The sequence below is a fragment of the Crotalus tigris genome, unplaced genomic scaffold (genome assembly GCF_016545835.1).
Source record: "Crotalus tigris isolate CLP2741 ecotype Arizona unplaced genomic scaffold, ASM1654583v1 scf7180000019068.10715455, whole genome shotgun sequence".
NCBI classification, from domain to species: domain Eukaryota; kingdom Metazoa; phylum Chordata; class Lepidosauria; order Squamata; family Viperidae; genus Crotalus; species Crotalus tigris.
This window is the reverse complement of record NW_024097358.1, coordinates 2,286,229-2,302,336: the sequence shown is the minus strand read 5'-3', so window position 1 is coordinate 2,302,336 and position 16,108 is coordinate 2,286,229. Positions and strand designations below refer to the sequence as shown.

At 39.5% G+C, this 16,108-nt stretch overlaps 1 protein-coding gene across 2 annotated transcripts in view; it reads left to right on the top strand.

Annotated features, from left to right (window-relative positions):
• Window positions 1-16,108, top strand: part of NTRK3 (neurotrophic receptor tyrosine kinase 3) — a 295,014-nt gene that overhangs the window by 167,169 nt on the left and 111,737 nt on the right. For both annotated transcript variants that reach the window (XM_039358815.1, XM_039358816.1), the window contains exon 13: window positions 9,841-10,029. In XM_039358815.1, the coding sequence (XP_039214749.1) occupies window positions 9,841-10,029 (189 nt within the window). The remainder of the gene's footprint in view (window positions 1-9,840; window positions 10,030-16,108) is intronic.

The following is a 16,108-nucleotide window of genomic DNA, read 5'->3' as shown; positions in this document are numbered from 1 at the left end:
TATATTATCAGGTATAGAAGACCAGGTCCACATGTGAAGATTCGGTTAAGCTGTTTATTCACAGGAATTTTCTTCACTAATGGTCAGCATTTGGTTATCATTAGATAAGGGTCAATGGCACTCAAAGAGAATTGGAAGTGGTTTGTGGCTATGTAGGGATTCTAGGCTGATCTCTCTTTTTACTTTGCCCCTAGATTCTGCCATACCATGCCCCCTCCAGTCCATAACTGTTCTGAGTTAGATGGATAGATAGATAGATAGATAGATAGATAGATAGATAGATAGATAGATAGATCCACACATTACAATTATTTATTTTTTAGATTTTTATCCTGCCTTCATTACTTTATAAGTAACTCAAAGCAGCAAACATGCATAATACTTCTTCCTCTTTTTATTTTTCTCCACAACAGCAACCCAAATGCCAGTAAAATGTTATGAAAGCTCATTTTGGAAGCCCTAGGCATTAGACACTGGCTTCTTATTGTCACATCACAAAAAACGCCCAGGGACACAGATTCTGAATTTACCACTTTGCATATCCCAGTAACTATACTACCAAGAATGTAATTTTAATCCTTATTATAAATTGGAGCCATAGGTGACAAGCAATGATGCTAAAATAAATCTCAGACTTTTTAAATGAATATGTGTGAAATCTGAGCAAACGAAAGCAGACAAATATGGGCACTGCTAAGAATTGCTTTTGTGTCAAGATGCAACAAAACCTGGATCAGCTTAGTAGGATTAACAAGCCAGAGGATCTTATTTTATTGCTGTGGATTTGCTGAGCTATTAGCCAACCTTCTGCTGCAATTCTGTGATATTCTTTGCCAGATGAAAAGAGGACGGGGGAAAAAAAAGCATTTAACCATAATAGCCTCTTTGAAAAGGCTTACTCTGGTCGGTACAGACTTAGCAGCTGTACCTGCATAAAATGTTAAGCTTGTTCAGAGTTAACCCTGGTTGTTTTAAATGTTTTCAATGGTCGCATGGCTTGGAATGCTATGCAAAATCAGGTCTGTTTGGTTAGCTACAGTTCAGTGCATTGTGTAAACTAGACAGTGGGTTAATTCAGTAAAGTCTGTTGTATGCATGCAGTCCGGATAGAGGCAAAGAAGTCAATGTCCTGCCACACCAGCTTGAGGCTGCATGAACCAAACAGGTATAAGCCTGATGTACAAAAAGGAATGAATGCTGCAGTATATAAAACACACCTTATGACCAGAAGAGATTAGAAAGCTGATATGGTGTTATTCCAATTGATTTTGCTGTGTATTTATACTCGAAGGTAAAGAGCAGACACACTGGAAATCAATCGGGCTCTGTGCTGTATCTTCATTCCCTCCATAGTACCATTTGAATGAAACACTTATATCATTTTTATGGCATGTCTCTGATAGAGATGAGTGATCCAGGAGATTAATGGCCACCGACAAGACCTTTACACAGCAACCTCCTGGCTCTGCCATCATAAAGCTTGCGGTTCTGGAGTTCAAGGTCCCCTCTAGGGAAACTTGGCTGCCAGCAAAATAAGAGCTAAATTCATGATGGCAGAAGAAAAAAAATAAAGATGGCAAGCAAGCCAAGGGATGGGTTCTTGAGGACTTCAATGTCTTGGGAGAAAGACAGAAAATGAAGGCCAAGAGGTGTTGATGTTCAGCAGTGCAACTTCCAATTTCAAACAGTCTAACACAATGGTTCTCAACCTTTCTAATGCCGTGACCCCATAATACAGTTCCCCATGTTGTGGTGACCCCCAAGTGGCTGTGGCCACCAATAAGAGGGAGTAGGACAGCTAGGGAAAAGGGAAAAAATGGCGGACAGCATGGTTTGGCGACCCCCATGAAATGGTCGTTTGACCCCAAATGGGGTCCCGACCCACAGGTTGAGAACCACTGGTCTAACCGGATTGCTCTCAGGACATAGTGAGAAGTGGTACAATTGAAATCGTGTCTTACATGTCTTTCACGAACACAAAGTAGCACACTTGGGGTTGCTCCTTATGTTTTCATGACCATAAAACCCCTGAGAGATGGTGACTGGTTCCAATGCATCCGGGGAGCTACATGGGTGATTAGAGACTTGAGCTTGAATTTCATCAGTTCCAGTCCAATGCTTTAACTCCTTATACTGCACTCCTTCTTCTTGAGCTTGGATTATTGAACTTGAAGTTCTAGAAGACCTCCAAGGTCAACAAGCAAGTAAACAATGCTCCAATCAAGGAACTGCCAAACAAGCCAACAATAAGCAGCCCAACCAAAAAACCTTTGAAGACCAACAGTGACAGGGCAAGCCACATTCCTTACTAGCACTGATGATATTACGTAGTTTGGATAATGAAACGTCTGCAAAAAAGCAGCCAAGCTCATAGGACCCGTCATTTCAACCCTAAGCTACAAATATTCTCCTTTAATTGAAGTAACGGATGGAAGCTTATAAAAGGGAGATCCAACCTAGAAGTAAGGAGAATTTTCATGACAACAATTAATCAACAGAGCACTGGAAGTTGTGGGTCCTACATCTCTTAATTTTTAAAAGATTATAGGGCCATTTGTCTGGAATTGTATTGGGTTTCCCGTTAGGGCAGGGGGGTGGACTAAAAGACCTACATGCTCCCTTCCCATTCCGTTATTCCATGTTCTGTGGTGCACATGCGATCTCCTTCAGATGAACGTGGTGAGAATGTGCCGAGGACAGATTAAGGACACAAGCAAAAAATCCTAAGAAAGCAAATGCTGGAGAGGCTTTCCCAGGAAGACAGACCAGAAAAATGTGCAAAAGCAGCCTCTTTTGGCAGAGGGTGGAATTCAGTTAGTGTCCTTTTGTGTGGAGACAGAAGAATACAAAAGCCACTGGATGAATATTTCCTACTCCAGTCACCCTCTTTCAGATAAGCAAGCGCAAGCTTGGCTGGCAGCCCAAATCTGCCAATAAAAATTAAGAAATTGATTTCCTTTTGTTTGCCTGACAGGATGAAGGCTCTTTTTATGAGACAGTAAATGCAATCCATCTTTGAGCGCAGCCAGATTTTTAATTGTATTTGTTGTGCTTTCACTTACTCTGTTTTATGAGTTGCAGTCTGTATTCTTCCTGGCTCAGAAAGCTTAACCTGAAGGAAGGAATGAGTGTTGGATACTGGATTCTGTAAAAAAAGTTAGGGATTTTAAACAAGAGCAGTTGATGGAGCCAAGGTGATGGTTGTTATTTAATTGATAATATTTGCTTTGAAACCAGCTAATACACAAGCTAGTTAATTGCATGAAGATGAATTAAGAAACTTCCTTTAAAAAAAAGTGAGCTAATGTGGAGTTCCTGCTATGAATGCTGTCGGATTACACTGAAGATTTATGTCTTATTTTTGTATTTAAGTCAAAACTTTTCACTGGGAAGTCAAGACAATGCAGATGAGGTCTTGCAAAAAGCCTCTTGAGACGTAGGTTGAACCACAAGATACTGTCTGGCCTTTCATTGTCCCAGACAACCAAATATTCAAGGTGGAGGTTCAACCTTAATTCCATAGATTCCAGCCTTGCAGCTTAACCCAGGAATTTGCAGCAATCTTTTTGGCAATTAGGAAGCCATATTTGCCTTCTCTTATTTTCCAATAGTTGAGAACTGCAATATGGTAGTGCAATGATATCATGCAGGGGAGAGGACAGAGCCAGTATTTTTCATTTTAATGTTTTGTAGAAAGCATAGAAAGAATTAAAACATTTTGTAGATTTGTTAAACTGGCTTGATAGCTTACACAGACTTCAGTACTGTTTCTGACTCCGATCCAACAGTTAAATTATGAACTCTGTTCAGTGATCTGCTGCCAAATGTTGGTGATAGCACCTCTGGGGGCTGCAGGAACTGCATATCGACTTTTTCTTTTTTAAAAATCAAATTATGGACATTTAGTGGCCTGCAAGCCATGATCCAGTTAAGGAGTGATGTTGAGACTCTAGAAAGAGTACAGAGAAGAGCTGGAATTGGGTATGTCTAGTTTAACAAAGAGAAGGACGAGGGGGGACATGATAGCAGTGTTCCAATATCTCAGGGGCTGCCCCAAAGAAGAGGGAGTCAAGCTATTCTCTAAAGTGCCTGAAGGCAGGACAAGAAGCAATGGATGGAAACTAATCAAGGAGAGGAGCAACCTAGAACTAAGGAGAAACTTCCTGACAGTTAGAACCAGTGGAACAACCTGCCTCCAGAAGCGGTGAATGCTCCAACACTGGAAGTTTTTAAGAAGAGACTGGACAGCTATTTGTCCAAAATGGTATAGGGCAGTGATTCTCAACCTTTCTAATGCCGTGACCCCATAATACAGTTCCCCATGTTGTGGTGACCCCCAAGTGGGTGTGGCCACCAATAAGAGGGAGTAGGACAGCTAGGGAAAAGGGAAAAAATGGCAGACAGCATGGTTTGGCGACCCCCGTGAAATGATCATTCGACCTCAAATGGGGTCCCGACCCACAGGTTGAGAACCACTGGTATAGGGTTTCCTGCCTGAGCAGGGGGTTGGACTAGATGACCTCCAAGGTCCCTTCCAACTTAATTATTATTATGGATCATCGCACAGTCAGCCAGATGTTTAGACTGGATTTGGCATTTTGTCTACCTATCGAGTCCTTACCCAGGACCTGGGATAGGCAGATGTGGATGTTTGATGGTATTACAGATATCGTCGCAAAATGGAAGCAGTTCCTAGTAAGGCCGCCTTTTGCAATTGACTAATGGCAGATTTGTCAATGCCAATGGTGTTCAAGTGGTACTCCAGTTATTTTGGGATTGTACCCAAGGCGCCTATGACTATTGGTACTACCCTTGCTTGCCTTTGCCACAGTCTTTCTATTTCTATTTGTAGGTTTTTGTATTTTGTTATCTTCTCCAGTTCTTTCTCGTCTATTCTGCTGTCTCCAGGCACTACCACGTCCACTATCCAGACTTTTTTGTCTTTCTTATCGACAATTGTTAAGTCTGGGGTGTTATGTTGCAGGTGCTTGTCTGTTTGAATTCTGAAGTCCCAGAGCAGTTTAATTTTATCATTTTCTATGACTTTCTCTATTTTATGATCCCACCAGTTTTTGCTTACAGGCAAATGATATTTTTTGCAGATCTTCCAATGCACCATTGTTGCTACTTTGTCATGCCGCTGCTTGTAGTCAGTCTGTGTGATCTTCTTGCAGCAGCTTACCAGGTGGTCCACTGTTTCTTCAGCTTCTTTGCATAGGCAGCACTTACTGTCTGTTGTTGTCTTCTCAATTTTGACTTTATATGCATTTGTCCTTAAGGCTTGGTCTTGTGTAGCCGGAATTAGTCCCTCAGTCTCTTTCTTCAATTTTCCTGCTCTTAGCCATTGCCAGGTCTTGTTATTATCTGCTTTCCCAGCTATTTTTTTAGCGTATTGGCCATGTAGTGCTTTGTCTTCCCATGCCTCTATTCTGTTCTTCATTTGGTCTTTCTTGTAGGCCAGTTTTGTCTCTCCAGTAGTCAGTAAGCCTTCCTGATATACTAATTTCAATGCATCTTCATCACTGTCCTTCAGATATTCTTCCAAAGCCATTTTTTCTTCTTCTTCAACCATCTGATGTACTTGCAGCATTCCACACCCACCTATTTGCCTTGGTAGATAAAGTCTGTCAATGTCACTGCGTGGATGAAGGGCATGACTCATTGTCATTATTTTTCTGGTCTTCCTATTCATTGCTTTTAGTTCTGCTTGAGTCCAGTCCACTATTCCAGCAGTGTATCTAATGACTGGAATTGCCCAGGTATTGATTGCCTTTATGGTATTTCCTCCATTGAGTTTGGACTTTAAGATCTTCTTCACTCTCTTGATGTATTCACCTCTAATCTTTTTCTTGACTTCAGGGTGCTTGATGTTGTCAGCTTGAAGGATACCCAAATATTTGTAGTAATCTTCCTCATCCAGACTCTTAATGTTATTTTCGTGGGGCATCTTTATTCCTTCAGTTTTCACTATTTTTCCTTGTTTGATAGTAAGTGTGGCACACTTGTCCAAGCCAAACTCCATTGCAATATCTGAGTAGGGGGTTGGACTAGATGACCTCCAAGGTCCCTTGCAACTTTATTATTATTATTATTATTATTATTATTATTATTATTATTATTATTATTGATACATAATAGAGACTGAGGCAGGGAGAGTGTCAGAATGCTGAGGGGTAGGTATGTGTGTGCATTTTACTTTTTATATAAAAATATTTTATGTTTTTGAAATATTTTTATACATGTGAAAGGAGAAAAAACTGAGGCTTTCAGAGACATCTGTTCCCCAGAGGTTTCCAGTGGTATGAATCACCTGATTCATAGTTGGAAGCTGTCAGAAACTGACACTGATATTTCCCATTTTGGAAGAAATCAGCTTTACTGGCTGTAGATTCTCGAGCGATAAAAAATAAGCCAACAAAACTGCTGTTGATCTCTGTTCATTTTCCACCAACTTTTTTCAAGTATTTTTTTATTAAGAATTACAAATAGAAGAAATAAAAACTGACACAAACTACAAAAATATAAGACTACAAAAGGATAATGGAAAAAAAAGGGGAACAATGTAAGAAAAAAAAGAAAAGGAAAAAAAAGCTTCCACATCCCAGCAAGTAAAAGCATTTTTAAATATTTTATAACCATCTCATCATATAATGTATACTCTCTTCACCTCATAACTCATCTCAACTAAAAAAAAAACAAATCCCAAAGTCTCATCATTTGTTCTTTATCAGCAAAAGTCCAGTAAGGGAAACTAGCTATAATTGTTTTTATTCTCTTTAACCTTGATCAAATAAGCCAACCCTGTATTCCATCCTTGAACTTTAAAAAATCTTAATTTTTAACCATCAAATATAGTCCAAGAGCTTGTTTTCTATTCATCTCTTTTTTGACCCAAGAATCTTTCAAAACTTTAACTAGACCTCTTTTATAAATCCAACACAAACTGTTCAGAGTCACTTGGGTTATCTCAATGATCTCTCTTTCCTCTAGAGATATTTTAATGGTCTGGATCCAGTCTCTAGCTGTGGTTTTCCTTGTAAACCAGCTTGTCAGCTTGCCATATAACACTCACTAGAAACTTCTCTCTATTTTCCACCAGTTCTTTGGACATCCAGATGCATCTGCAACTCACATGCTTTGGGGTCTACTTGGGACAATTTGCTAGCCTAGTGTCCCTGGAGAGAACACATCTCTGTATTATTCATCTCCAGCATCTAGCTCTCAGAGATATACTATCTCTGAACTGGGTATATCACACTTCATACAAGAAAAGATATTTATACTTCATACAAGAAAATATATTGAAAAGAAAAAAATGGTTTTGGAGTCCTAACATTAACTTAGTTTTGTTTTATATAATATGTGTGTGTGTGTGTGTGTGTGTGCGCGCGTGCATTTGTGTCTGTGTATAAGTGTGAATGTCTTCCTCCCTCTTTTACTATGGGGTCTTTCCTGCAAAACACATGGATATTTAGATGTTCAAGCTCTCTACAATGTATTAAAACACAGAACTATCGAAACCTATTTTAGCCTAGTCTAGTGTGTTATAGAAAAAAAAAAACCTAATTGTTTTTTGATTTATGTCAATGCCTACAAATTAGCACGTACCAATATTCGACTATCCTCCAGCCCTCTAATCCTCAGAAAGAAGATAGGAAGCTATAGAGCATTGTTCTTCCTCTAATGGAAATTTGAGTAGTGGAAAATTGGGAGAGTACCATTATATGTTGATACAAATATTATAAAATATACAGGACCCTATCTATTCTCTAAGAAGGTCAGTAATGCTTCTATTTACTTGTGGCACCCTCGCTCTGAATGACCATCACCCTGCTAGTGTTTAATGAAATCTTGTTTAGTTTTCAAACAACATCCCTCCCTTTTGCTTGCTGAGAAAACAGAAATCTTGTAAGTCTCATAAAGATTATTGGATCAGCATCCGTACCATGGGTAGCCACTTCCTGTGCGGTATCATCTATCGCTTACATTGACAACGGCAACTGTAGTCAAAAGGACAAAAAGAGAGAAATGCAAGTTTGTTAAATTCAGTTTACAATAAAGGTTGTTGTGGAAGTGAGGAAGGGTGAGGAGAGACTAATCACTTCTGAATACAATTTCTATTATGGCTGCCAGAAATTTGGACTGATTAAGCTGCTTTTTTAGGTTCCATTCAGGAGGAATCAACAGTATTTTAAAAGTCCTAAAACACACACACACACACACACACACACACACACACACACACACACACCATGGACAAGTCTTCCCTTCACTATTGCATCTCCATCCCTCCCTCTCTTGTTCTTTGTGCTATTCTTGGCATATTATGGGGTCCCCAGTTTTACATTTCGCCCACCACTTCGCCCGATCTACAATGCATCTTGAGTGTTGCTTCGAGTTGCGTGCACAGTGATGCGACGTTGAAAACTCTGCTGACTTGTTGTGCATGGGTTTGACACCTTCCCTCCTCTCTCATCCAGGCTTGGGACCAGCAATGGCAGGGTTACCCCCTCCCCCATACCATCTCCAAGTTTTTTAAAAACCTTTTTCAACCATAGACGTTGGAGTTTTCTCTTGTTGCTGACTCATGTTCCATTAAAAAGAAACTGTGCGATTTGGAATAGATCAGGTGACATAAGAAAGAACTCTCTGCTGCCCACCCACCCACCCCATAGACCCTGATAAAAGGCACAGGAAATGAAATGCATTGAGTCTTCCTCATTTCAAAGAGAGCCTCAAGACAGCAGAAGAAAAATCACTCTAAGCATCATTTCCCCCCCCCCCAATTCTCTTCTGGCTTAACAAATTGCAGTTCTTTGATTAAAAAGACCAAGGAGAGTGTTGATCTCTGTCCTTTTTCTCCTTCTCTTCCTACTGGGAATCTGAGGCTTTCTTGCACATTTGGCTTCTTGCAAACAGACCGTGGAGGGCCTTGTAGGTCTCTGTGAAATCTTGGAGCTGCGGGATATAAGCATATGTCTTGATTTCCAAGGGCCAATTAAATCCTAAGTGTCATGAGAACAGGAGTAGACATGGATTTTTTTGGTGTGTGTGTGTGTGTGTGTGTGTGTGTGTGTGTGTGTGTGTGTTGCAACAGCCTTTCTGTCCAGCCTAAGAACTACAGGGGATGTTACTCATGTCTGGGACATCATTGGAATAAACATTTTTTTTTTTTTTTTTTTTGTGGGGAAAGAGGGGATTTTGGCACAGAGGGTTATGCAAGGAAAAGGGTGCCTGCTGAGAATTTATCCTTTCACTCTTACTTCCCTCCTCCAGGAGAATTCAGCCCATAATTCAGTGGAAAGAGCCCAAAGGCTAGATTTAATTTCAGAAATAGCAGCCCCAACTTTTTTTTTTTTTTTTACTGCATTGCCTATGTGGATATGGTACCCACATGTGGATCTGGAACTTATTTTTCCAAAGCACCAGAAGGCAAGACAAAAAACAACGGATGGAAACTAATCAGGGAGAGAAGCAACCTAGAATTAAGGAAGGATTTTATGACAGGGAGGACAATTAACCAGTGGAACAGCTTGCCTTCAGAAGCTGTGGGTGCTCCATCACTGGAAGTTCTCAAGAAGAGACTGGACAGCCGTTTATCCAGTAGGGTATAGGGTCTCTGCTTGAACAGCATCTGGACTAGAGGATCTTTAAGGTCCTTTCCATTTTGGTTATTTTCTAATACTGTATGAGAAATGAGAAATGCCCAGTTAGCCCCAGATGCTGCATTTTATCACACAAGAAGGTGGTTGTTGATCTATGCTACGATGATGATGATGATGATATGATGGTGGTGGTGGTGATGGTGATAATGTTGATGATGTATCTCTTTATTTTTAGGTCCTGTGGCTGTAATCAGTGGAGAAGAGGATTCTGCCAGCCCTCTTCATCACATCAACCATGGCATCACCACACCTTCATCTTTGGACACTGGCCCAGACACAGTGGTGATCGGTATGACCCGGATTCCTGTCATCGAAAACCCACAATATTTCCGACAAGGCCACAACTGCCATAAACCAGACACATGTAAGTAATTTTACTTTCTTTTTATATGACAAGATGGAGATAGGAAAATAAAGACAACCAAAAAGAGAAAGAGATCTTACTGGAGAGAAAAGATAATAGCCTTTGTATGGTCCAGAAACCAGAAGACTATTTTTTTTGTCCTAGAATTATAACATTCATTTGTTTTACAAGGTGACATGATTGATTCACCATCCAATAATCAGTTCTTGTAGATGCATCATAATCCTTGTAGAAGCTCATCCCCCCAAAAAAGAACATTACAAGGAAGGCTTCCATGATAACCTTTGATACAATCCTGAGGGTAGGTAATACAAGTAGAATGCAAGGCAAATTTAGTACATGAAGCAGTGAGAGACCTCCAAGTTTACTGAATGAAATAAATACATCATGCTAGGAAGCAAGAAATTGTTCTGTCTTCAACATCCCCATGTTTATAGTACCAGATAGGTCCTATTAAACACAATAAACCATCCAGTTGTCATGACAAATCAGTTTCCTCTGCAATATCTTGACAAAATATGAGAAAATGAACCACTAGGCCTACTGAAATCAGAGTTGATCGTTCGGCTACCAATATATAATTTGAAATTCTTTGGGGAAATTTGGATTTTGAAATATAGGCTGCAGTAGGCAAAGATTCTGTTTTTTTTAAAAAAGAGACCTGAATGAGCAAGGATTCAGTGTCCTTATTTCTAAAAAATAAGGACACTGAATCTGTTCTGAGGTACCATATTGATTTTGCTGCATTTTATTTCTCTTTCAATGGAACTAAATGGCACAATCTGGTTTATAAAGCCTTTTCTTTATGAAGCCAGTTGGCTCTTGTTACTGATTTTTTTTAGCTCCAGTTCTTGCTCCTGCCCTGATTCTCATAGGGTAAATTGCTTTTATCGACAGTGAATCTCTTTATTTAAACTAAAAAACATCATGAGTGTTAGTTAATTCATCCTTACAAGTTAATCAGGACTCCTCATTCCCACAACGATTTAAAACATCACAGCCCATGTAATCACCTTGCAGGTTTCCCAGAAGGGCTCAAAACCAAACCGTGGTAAACCAACCAAACCACATGAAAACGTCCATCACCTCTTTCCCAACCATCTCATGTGCTTCATATCCATGTGCTTCCCATTGTCTGTGTTGCCTGTTACTAATCATGACTGTGGCTAAAGTAATGGTAATGGGGCCTTTCTGATAGACATGGGAAATTTTTATGGGTGTCTCCACGATTGCTGAATTCAGAGTTCTGTGCTTGCCTCTCTGTGAGATGTGGAAGACTATGTCTTGGAAAGCCATTTTTATTTTTAGAAATTCTTCTGGCCTCTGCCAGTGTTTCTTAAGCAAGTCTGAACATTGTGCACCTCTATTCAGAAGTAAATCAAATGAAATGTAATGGGATTTACTGCCAGGTAAGTTCATGGAGGATTTCCTATTGGGTTGATTTAATTGGCAGGCAAAATTATAACCAGCACTATGATCCATTAGACCTTTCAAATGTAAATTAGCAAATGGGGGATCCATTGCCTTAGATGTTTATGTGTTCAATTTCCCTCCTTTTCCCAAGATGATGATGTTTTGAATCCCCCTGTTTTTCTGAATTAACCTCTTGAATCTTCCACCAATTGACCATCTCATTGTTGAAGGGAAAGATTTCATAAAGTTTATGCGGCTAAGGAAATGTGGCTGTATGGTGTCGTCCCTGGAAACCAGTGTGAGAAATTTAAACAAGAGAGAAAGTTTTGAATGAAAAGATGTTGAAAAGTTTTGAACAGGGACTTAAGTTGGCACTGTTTAAACCAGTATGAATAATACACTGTCATTCGGGGACAGCTCTAGTTATAAAAGAGGGGTCATTTTGGGGATTTAAGTTTTGAGGTTACTTGGAGTTGAGAACAGAAGAAAGAGAAGAAGAATGGAGCAAATGCATCAAACTGGGGCAACAATGGGCTATCTTTAACTTCTGTTATGGTGTATTTGTGCTCTGTGCATCTGCACACCATGAAGATGGCAGGGAGGCAGGTTTTAATTGGACATTGATCACACCTGGGGAGAAACTATAGCTTTCCTCTCCTTTTTTGGGGAACTGGGACTTTCTCTCCCTTTTATTTTTTGTATTTTGAGAATATTCTTTATGGAGGGTTTTAATGCACCACCATGGCATTTTGGCAAGTTGCAATCTATGGCATTTATAAAGACCGGCCAGGTGCCTTTGTTTCCAGCAGTGATATTGATTAATCCAGTGCAAGGGTGTCAAACTCGCAACGTCACACGATGCGTCGCGACGTATCACAACTGTTTTTTCCATTGCTGGTAATGGGGTGGATGCGGTTTTGCCATGATGCATCTGGCCCACGGGCTGGCAGTTTGACACCCCTGATCTAGTGGATTATTGTCATAGTATAAACCACTCTATACACCCAACTAAAAGAATCCTTATAACTATGATTAGATTCGATTATTAGCAATCCGGTAAATTCTGGCAGGTGTGTTTAACTAAACGATTTCATCAGGTTAACTCTGAAGTCAAAGGGAAATAAGCAAATAGAATTGTGAATTTCTTCAAAAACCCAACGATTTAACTGCAGGCGTCTGAGTCAGAAGGGACACTGCTTATACCAGCTTGAGGTCCATGATATATATTAAAATTTGCATGTACTGTATGTAACAATGTAAATAATTCTGCCAGAAGCATATGAAAGGCTAGTAGACCTGGTCTTCAAAACCTTTTTCAGCTAATCAGATAGTTGTATACACCTAAGCTGGAAAAACAATGGCAGCTTTCCTCTTGAATTCTTAACAAGGCCATTTTATGACTGGGAAACTTAGAATTTCTTTCAATGAGTCTTCTTTCATTACATCTTCTGGCTGTGCAGCACTTTGGAAATATAGCAGTGGTTCTCAACCTGTGGTCCACCGACCCCGGGGGGGGTGCAATGTCATCACAGGGGGTCCACGAAGGCATGAAGAAATGTTATGATTTACATCTTAAGTCTTGGTCTACATCTTAAGGTATTTAAAGGGGGTCTGTGGTGAAGAAAAAGTTGGGAACCACTGCTCTAGAGTAGTACAGGCTCCCTTGAAGCAATTATATCAATATGCAGTCCCAGGTGAATATGTGTTTAAGGAGGCCCTAACTGAATGCAAAAGTGGATACAGTTTCATGCTTGCCAACACTTTACTTCAAATGGGCATTTTCCAAAGCACTGTGTGGCAACTGTAAGAGCTAAGGAAAACGCCCATTTCTTTTACTAAGGCCCCAAACATATGCAGAACATGCCCCCTCCAAAACAGATAAAGAGCACGGTATATCTCTAATTAGCAGGATTTTTTTCTATGGATTTTTTTTTTGTCTATTGAAATCAATAGTTCAATAAGATGCTCGTATGGGGAAACCTCAGCTACTTAAATAGCATTTGGATATTTTTTTTTAACTAATTAGTTGCATTCCCTTGATTGGGAAGTATTGATTCATTTGTTAATTTCAAATAGTGAACCATATTTTAATTATGCCCTGTACTGTATGTCCTGTTCAGGGCAATTGTTCCCCTTCCATCAATTGCTTCTGGGTGAGAAAAATTACCTGTTCCTGCTGCTTCCCCACCTCCTCAGCTTCCTATGACAAGTTAAATGATCAAGGACAGTCCTTGATTACATTGAGAATCATCATAAAGGATGCATTAATGCATAGCAAATGAAACAGGCCACTGCATCATAATACAGGTTGGCTCTTGAAGCCTTGGATTCCTTCCAAGGAGACATCTGAAATGATGAAATTGGAAAAGGTACATGCATACATTTGATCTGATGTTGTGATTGCCAAACAGCTTTATTACCAAGGTCACTAACCTGAAATAAATTCACTTTAAAAAGAAAAAAAAATGTAGTAGAGCTGTAACAGTGTCTTTTACATGACAAAAATGAGAGGCTTTGGCTACACAACTCAGCGCTAACCAGAATTAACTATGATGACTTGGAAAGAAATCTCATTGAGTTCAAGGACACTTAGCGCTGAGTTACATACACTTCAGATTGCTGTCAAGCTGGGTGACTGATTGTTGCTTAGGCAGCCTTGCAGGCTAGCTTGCTGTGTTTCCAGGTTAGCTAACTATGCTTGTTATTCAAGCAAAATATCTAGAAGAGAATGATGGGGACTTTTGTTCTCCATCTCTAAGAATGTAATTTCCCTGGTGCTTAACCTAGTTGGGTGAGTTTTGCTTGCACACCTGGATCAGGTATATAGAGTGTAGCACATAGTATGAATAGGATTTTAACAAACATATGAAGTCCATCACATCCCAAATTTACATAGCTATATCTCCATGGCTAATAGCGAGCCTAATGCTGGGAAAGATTGAGGGCAATAGAAGAAGGGGACGACAGAGAATGAGGTGACTGGATGGAGTAACTGAAGCAGTAGGCCTGAGATTAAATGGACTCTAGAAGATGGTAGAGGACAGGAAGGCCTGGAGGAACGTTGTCCATGGGGTCGCGATGGGTCGGACACGAGTTCACAATTAACAACAATGTTTTGATGGTAGTCCTTCCAGGTTTTCTACCTCATGATATATATTAGGGAGAAGATGTAAGGAACAAATCTAGAATATTCTGCATGAAAGGTGCTAACCTTAGTTTCTAAATTAAATATTCTCTCCCCCAGGGTTCTTTCGGAGTTGAGGTGGTAGAAATCTAAGCTCAGTTCCATAAGATATTTCAATTCCAGGCCCTTTTACTATAGCATGTCACAATGGCAGCTTTATAGTATTTAGAGGGTAAATCTTTGCATGTCTATTCAAACATACATTCAACTATTTTAAAAGAGAATTATCACCCCACCAAGAATTACAATTTAATTATTAACCATTTAGGTCAATTTATATATATATATTATTTATTGAATTGGCTACCCAGATTTCTTTTTATATAGAGATACTTCATTCATAGATATTTAATTATTTGTGTACCTGCATGTATTTTGGGACTGCAGATCAAGAGCATTGTTATTAAAAAAAATCTACAAACTATTTCAGGGATAAGTTGTTTATTGCAAAAATTAACAATAAATGCAAGCTTGGTTATTTATCTGTTCATTCACAGCGGATATCTACCATTTCATCTGTATTGTGCCATAAATATGCTATATTTATCCGTATTTAACTTAATCATTTTATTGATCCAGATTTTGTTTTGTTGGCAGCAATTCAAAATAGATATCAGATAATGGTGAAGGGCAAAGCTCCCCCTTTTTTTTAAGGCTAATACAAGCTAAGAAGAGAAAAGGAAACCCTACTCCAAGTTGGGTTCAACTTTTGGAGACTTCATACATCTGTCTATTTTATTATATTTTCTTGGCAACAGTAGAGTAGTTTTCCATTGCTTTCTTCTGGACATTTTTATTGTCAACCTTCCATTCTCGCCTTCACATTTCTTGGTAGCCTTCCATCTGAGTATGGATATAGTTCAGCTCTGCTTTTTGAAGTCAAGGTTAGCTAGGAAGATAAATGCTAATTTTTTTCTTAGTTTCTCCTTTAGTTCTCTCTTTGTGTGTATTGCCAAGCAATACTGCAGTTTGGAATTGCTGCACCCGTACACATAGGTGCTAGCAGGCAGGAACATACATTCCCAAACAAATAAATGTAGTTAACTAGTTAACAGACAACCTTTCATTGGGTGAAGAACATGCTGGTACAGGTAACTAAGCTAAAAAGAGGAGTAGTGAGAACTTTATAACCTTAATGCACTATTAATAGCATACTGGCGTGATATAGATTTTTGCCACTTTCAATACTAACAAACGTCACTTATCACTTTGTGGGAGAAAGAGGAGGGGGATATGATAGATCTTTACTTGGAAGTGCTTGCTTCAGTTGAGTGCAATGGCTGATATAATGTAGAAAATAACTTTTGGCTGCCTCCCATGGGTCAGCCATCTTACATGCTAATGAACACGCCTTTTTTTTCCTTTGCAAGGAATAATCTGAGTTCTATTCTCGGTTGTTCACCTGGACAAGAGGTTTAGTCTTCCGAGCTTTCGGACTCATGCTGGAGAACTTCTCTCTGCCAGAATGTGTGCTTTGGGCTC